The 6,382-nt window shown below is 34.4% G+C and overlaps 1 protein-coding gene across 1 annotated transcript; it reads right to left on the reverse strand.

The window, feature by feature from the left end:
• Positions 1 to 1,454: 1,454 nt before the first annotated feature.
• On the reverse strand, positions 1,455 to 6,066 carry LOC103307797 (neural proliferation differentiation and control protein 1). The gene is made up of 4 exons (XM_008180101.3): positions 5,961 to 6,066; positions 5,718 to 5,879; positions 1,802 to 1,910; positions 1,455 to 1,640 (listed from the first exon to the last, which is right to left on the reverse strand). The coding sequence occupies exons 1-4, from the start codon at positions 5,990 to 5,992 to the stop codon at positions 1,512 to 1,514; spliced, it is 432 nt and encodes a 143-aa protein (XP_008178323.1). The 5' UTR covers positions 5,993 to 6,066; the 3' UTR covers positions 1,455 to 1,511.
• Positions 6,067 to 6,382: the final 316 nt, after the last annotated feature.

The raw sequence follows: 6,382 nt of genomic DNA on the forward strand, positions 1-6,382 counted from the left end.
TAACGAATACTCCGTATCGTCAACGCTGTGTTATCGCCGTCTATTTTTAACCTAAACGGCTAAACAGCAAACATGATAAGTATTTTTCCATAAACTTCGATGAACGGCGATAACGTCATTATAGTCGTCTGATGATTATAATTAATTAATTTATAATATAGAAGATAGAACTAGGTATATAACAAAATGTTATTATTGTTATTGATGTCGAATGTCGATATGATATTGTAATGTATAAATAAATTAATAATTTAAAATTTGAATTATCAAATAAAATATTCTTCGGATATCAAAATAAATAATAGAGAATGTTTTAAGTTCCCACATATGGACGTATAAGACAGTAAACTATTACACAAGAATTTCTGGGAGGGCTTAGTAGAATTCTGGGGGGGCTATAGCCCCCTTAGCCCCCACCATTCTACGCCTATGATAACCCGTTGGAAATGTATAAGAGAACATTATCGTTTATTATTTAGCGCGCATTGTCGTGAAAGACACTGGTCTGTGGTAAATATTACGTAAAATCAGAAATCAGGATGCACGTATCCTGTATTGATTACTTATTTTTCATGGTAAATGTTTGTCAAAATACAGTATAGGTTTTTCGTAAATACCTACTTTTAAAACTGTAACAAAATAAATGGTTTTCAATGGTCATTTTAAGCTCATCAGTTTTTGGGTAAATCGCGTAATGCACTTAAAATAGTTTTCGTTTGAATAAAAAAACAACAAAAAAGAACTCACTATTGTCACGTTCGATAAGAAATTCCGGACATTCTGAAAAATATAAAATATAATTGTTTGAAACGTTTGGGTGTTCGGCAAAACATCGAATTAACGAACTATTTCCGCGTTTGAATATTATAGTTACGTATCCGTATGGATGAAATACACTAATTATTGACAGTGCTGTATGTTAAAAAGTATCGTTCAAAACATTGTCAGTTTTAAGGAGTAGTAACTTTGACGCCATACAAGCATGGTATTCCGTCCGGATGCCCAATAATCCTTTTCCATTTTATGAGAATGTTCGACCAAAGATCATTTCGAATATTAATGATGACGATCGGTTGGTTGTGGGTGGGGAGGAGGGGTCGAAAGGGAAATAAATAACACAAATTTCAAAACTATTTTTCGGGGGCCCTATCCACGAATTCAGTCAGTGGCCACGTTTGATATCGTGCACGTTCTGCAAAATTACGCATGTATGGTCCCAGTTTCATTTTATGTAACATTATTATGTCCTTTTATATCCTTTTATATCCTTTTATATCCATTCCACGCAATAAATTGTTTTGATTTATATATATATATATAGAAATATACCATATTGGGTTGAGAAACAAAAATTTAAATAAATAGGTAATATTATTATTATTATTATTATTATTATTATTATTATAATATAGTATTAAAATTAAAAATAAATAAATAAAATAGTGTTGTTTTTGACATTTTGGATCTATAGACGAATGTTTTATAGAGTGGTAGGTGATTATATTAATCTATTATGGGACGGGTACTGTTGGTATGACACCATTTCCCGGAATATTGTCTTTACTAGTTATAACAGCGTTGGGAGACGCCGGCGTGTTGTCGTCCAGGAACAGCGGATTTTTCACTTCCATTTCTCCTGCCTAGAACACGAACGCGAACATCCATTATGATTAATATTTTGTGTCGACGACCAAAAATATCATACTCATTAAAATTTACAAGTAATAATATAATATATTATTATTAGGTACGTTCATTTGATTAAATGTTTTTCTAAAAAAATATATTAAAAATCACTTACAGGTGCTAATCCCGGGCATTCGTAAACTGTATAATCGCCTTCCTCGTTGTCATCATCGCTGTCCGGATCGCTAACTAAACCGCATCGACTTTCTTTAACTGAACTGTTCCTGCGAAGCAAACAATAATTATGTTAGTACATATTATAATATTATTTCATAAGTAGGTACACGACGTGGGCTGGTTAAGTTGCCAAGTACATAATATATTATGTGATGTTAACAAAAACTAACAATTGTTGTTTTTCCTTGTAAACATTTTATTTTTATTATAAAAATCCCCATTTTCGTGTTTTATTAATATTTTTTTGCTTTTTTTTCAAAAACTAAAATATAATATACCAATCGAATGATTCATTCGTTTTAAATGTAGGTATATGGTTGGTTTTACACTGGTAGAAACCAAATTGAAGGTTTCCAATTTCAATTGATTTAATTTTCAATAAAGTGTTCGTAGGTGTATACATATTACATAATACAGTTCATATCATTATAATATAAATATATACAGTAAACATTGCTTAATGGAACATCAAAGGGACCGCTGTCGGAGAGTTTGTTCGCATTGGTCGAAAGGGTTGTACAAAACGATCAAATAAACATAGGAAATTCAACTAGGATTTTGCGTGATTAACCGACGATACATTAACTGCAGTACTATAAGCTATAATATATTATGTTATATAATATTATGCTTCATGACGTATTAACTATGTGTTGAATAAAACGGTTTGTAATTCAAATGTTTTATTTTAATAATAAATAATAATTAACATTCTGTTAATCGAAATACGTTTTATTTTGCTTAAAAGTTTTTTTCATCCGCAACAATGTCAACAGTAAAGCCTGATTTACACGATGCCAGTTGTTGGCATACCAGCTGGCATGCTAGCTGGAAGGTCACTGGCGTCTGCCAACTGGAATTGACAACCGACTGGCGCCCATCGTTTACACGACGCTAGTTACTGGCATACACTAGCTACTAGTAGGTAGTGTTTTATTTTTTTATATCAATTCAAGTACTGAGTTGTAGTGTATACGTTATCACAGTCTTGTATAAAATATAAACATTGTCTTATAATATTAGTTATGGCAGAAACAACATACAGCGATGAATTAAAAAAAGCAGTGTGTTCTATTACTACAGTATTGTGTGACGAACTGTTGGAGATATGTGAAGAAGAATCGAAGAAGAGAAAAAGAAAAGTTTGGGTTAGAAATTGGATGGATAAAAAGAAATGCGGAGCATCAGAAACAATTATAAGAGAACTTAGAGACAATGATCCACTTGAATTTAAGTCTGTTATCAGGCTTGCACCCGAACAGTTTGAAGAGTTGTTACTTAAGATAAGTCCGATAATAAGCCGTGCTGACACTTTTATGCGCCCAGCTTTACCTGCCAGGCTAAAGTTAGAATTAACCCTAGCATTCTTGGCCTCAGGAACAAACTCTAGAATACTGTCAGTAATGTTCCGCGTTTCCAAAGCATCAATTTCAAATATGATACCTGAAGTATGTGATGCTATCTATTCAGTTTTGAGCGATTACATAAAAGTAAGTATTTATTTACAAAAAAAAAATATACTTTTATTTATAAAAAAAAACTAAAAAAATTGAAAACTGACAATGTATTAATTAAGATATTGTACATCAGATCCAAAGAAATCACTATTGATATCAGAGTTAACTATAGCTGCATGTATGATATCTGCCGTTGTAGATGCAGCACTACTAGGGCGGCTACTACTTTCTTCACTTGTTGTTGTTTGTGGTGTATATGGGTTGAATTGAAAATTAGATGCTACATTACTTGGGCGGCTATATAAAGTCGATGGTGATACCCCTCTCATATTTTTTAACCGGTAATTCATCAAAACTTTTTGTAGTTCAAAGTTTGCTAATACCCTATCGTATGATGGTAACTCCCGCAGTTGAATCGCAATGTGCTTCCCTATTATATCACACTCATCATCCTGAATAGCTGTTTTTGTAGTATTCATTGTTTCATTTAAATTTTTTAATTCATGGACGGCATCGGTTATGGCATCCAACCTTCGTTTTTGACCTTTGCTTTTTGAAAGTGGGGGGATATTTAAACTCGGCTTATCACGTACAGGGGTACTTTTTAACTGTTCTCCTGCATTAGTCGAATCGTCTTCAGGGACATCTTCATCATCTTGTTCATGAATAGTGTCTTGGGTTATGGTTCCCTAAAACGTTAAATATTTCAGATTGTTACAAGTTATTACAATTTCTACTGTTTTTCAGGTGCCAAATTTAAAGGAATGGGAAGAAATTAAATTTGGTTTTAATGAAAAGTGGAACTTCCCTGGATTTTGCGGAGCCATAGACGGAAAACATGTAGTAATTAAAGCACCCCCAAGTGCAGGGAGTGAATACTATAACTACAAAGGTACAAACAGTATTGTACTTCTTGGTGTAGTCGACCACAACTATTGTTTCAGATACATTGATGTCGGATCTTATGGGCGAAATGCTGATGGTGGTGTTTTCCAGTACTGTGATTTATATCCTTTACTAGAAAATGATTCGTTACTACCAAAAGGAGGAGTACTGGTAGGAGATGATGCCTTTCCCTTAAAAACTTACCTTATGAAACCCTATTCAAAGGTAAATCTGATTAAAGAAGAAAAAATATATAACTACAGAACCAGTAGAGCACGAAGAATTGTGGAAAACGGTTTTGGTATATTGGCCAGCCGGTTTCGTATTTTTCAACAACCTATGGCAGTAAAAGTTCCAACAACTATAAAAATAGTAAAAGCTACATGTGCCATACATAACTGGTTACGCTTAACTTCACCTACCACTTACACACCACCAAGCTGTTATGACTACGAAGACATTGTCAATGCTACAATAATACAAGGGGAGTGGAGATCTGAATTGTCTCAGCTGCCAAGTATGTTACGGACACGAATTAACAACAGACCAAAGAAAATCGCACAACAAGTGAGAGACAGATACAAGGATTATTTTAATGGAGAGTGGTCAGTGGAATGGCAAGACAGAATGATTAAATAATTATTAGAATGATTAAGTAATTAATTATCAATCACTTTTTTTTATATAAATATACACATTTACATTGATATTAATTATCAAATAGTTTTTTTTTAATAAACGAATGAATAATGCCTAATTAATAAATTATGATTTTACTTACAAAATTACTGTACGTCTGCTTTTCTTTGACAGTTGCTATTTTCATAATATGATTCATATCATCGAACCACGGCAATAAAGGCTTGTACACAAGCCTGAACCACTGGCTTTACTTTTTTCTATTTTAGCCAACGCTAAATAATATGTTGAACGTAGAGCCTTAATTTTTTTGGGTACCTCTTTAATTGTTAAATTTAATTCGGACGCGATAGCTTCCATAGATGCACTCCTTGCATCACGATTCCGATACTCCGGAATAAACATGTTCCACAGATTTTCGTGCTCGCGGTATAATTGCACGAATTTTAATGTGGTTTCTTCACTCCAACGGTTAGCCATTTCGATTTTCACTTTACTTTTATTTCGAAATCACAGTTTCACACACGTGTACGATGTACTGTTATTACTGATAAACAAAATATTATATCACTGTTATAATCCAGTAGTTGGCGCGTGACTGTTGTTGTTTACACGATGCCAGTTAGCTGTTGTCGTTGTGGTGATGTAGTGGAGGGGGGAAGCTGTCGAGCCAGTAAAACAAAATAATTTGTTTAACTGGCAATGCCATCTGCTGGCACGCCAGTGTCCACTGGCTTTCTCCAGTTGCTGGCAGATTATGTTTAGACGTTGCCAGCCGCTGGCATTCAGTAACTGGCGTCTTCAACTGGTACGCCGACTGGCATCGTGTAAATCAGGCTTAATATGCCTACCTCGAAAGTATTTTTTACTCACGTTTCCATAGCGATGATCTGTTGTTTCTGGTGTTGGTAATGATACATTTGGGCGGACTGTGCCAAGCGCCGGTCGCCAGTGGGCGACATATCTTTGTTGGGTCCGGTGATACCGTACGCCGGGTACTCTATGTCCGCAGCCGCCTTGCTATTCTTTTGCATTCTGAAATTTCATACGAACAATGTGATAGGTTACAATCGTGTGAGGTCGCAAACTTTGGCGCTAACTTTGTCGCAAACTGACCTATAACATGCTATGGATGATATGAGCAGCATGACCAGGACGGCTTGACCGACGCCAGCTGCTTTGGCTGGAAAACAGCAATCGAACAAATTATATTATTTATTTGATGAAAATATGATATCTTTTATATCGAAAAATATAATGATAACGAACAGAACCGTACAAATCGTCCGTTCGTAGAGAGCACTGAATTTCTTTCAAAGTGTTCGGTGGGATATAAAATTATAACAGCAAACATTATTTATATTTAAGTACAAACGTTTTTGATTTGTATAGGTAATTGTATGTAATCGAATATGCTGACCAGTTTGTTTTTGTTTCATGCTAGAAAAATTACAAAATATGTAAAATCTAAACTACTAAATCTACATGCGCGTGAGGCATATGCTCGTCTCGGGGCTATAGTTACGATTAATAACGGG

This window comes from Acyrthosiphon pisum, chromosome X, assembly GCF_005508785.2.
Source record: "Acyrthosiphon pisum isolate AL4f chromosome X, pea_aphid_22Mar2018_4r6ur, whole genome shotgun sequence".
NCBI classification, from domain to species: Eukaryota; Metazoa; Arthropoda; class Insecta; order Hemiptera; family Aphididae; genus Acyrthosiphon; species Acyrthosiphon pisum.

Bases quoted from the DNA above. Each gene is read 5' to 3' on its own strand.
- LOC103307797 (XM_008180101.3), bottom strand. From the start codon at position 5,992: ATGCTGCTCATATCATCCATAGCATGTTATAG. The intron at 5,880-5,960 runs GTCAGTTTGCGA...ATGAAATTTCAG, and splicing joins TCATCCATAGCATGTTATAG to AATGCAAAAGAATAGCAAGG. The intron at 1,641-1,801 runs GTAAGTGATTTT...TTCGTGTTCTAG, and splicing joins AATGCCCGGGATTAGCACCT to GCAGGAGAAATGGAAGTGAA.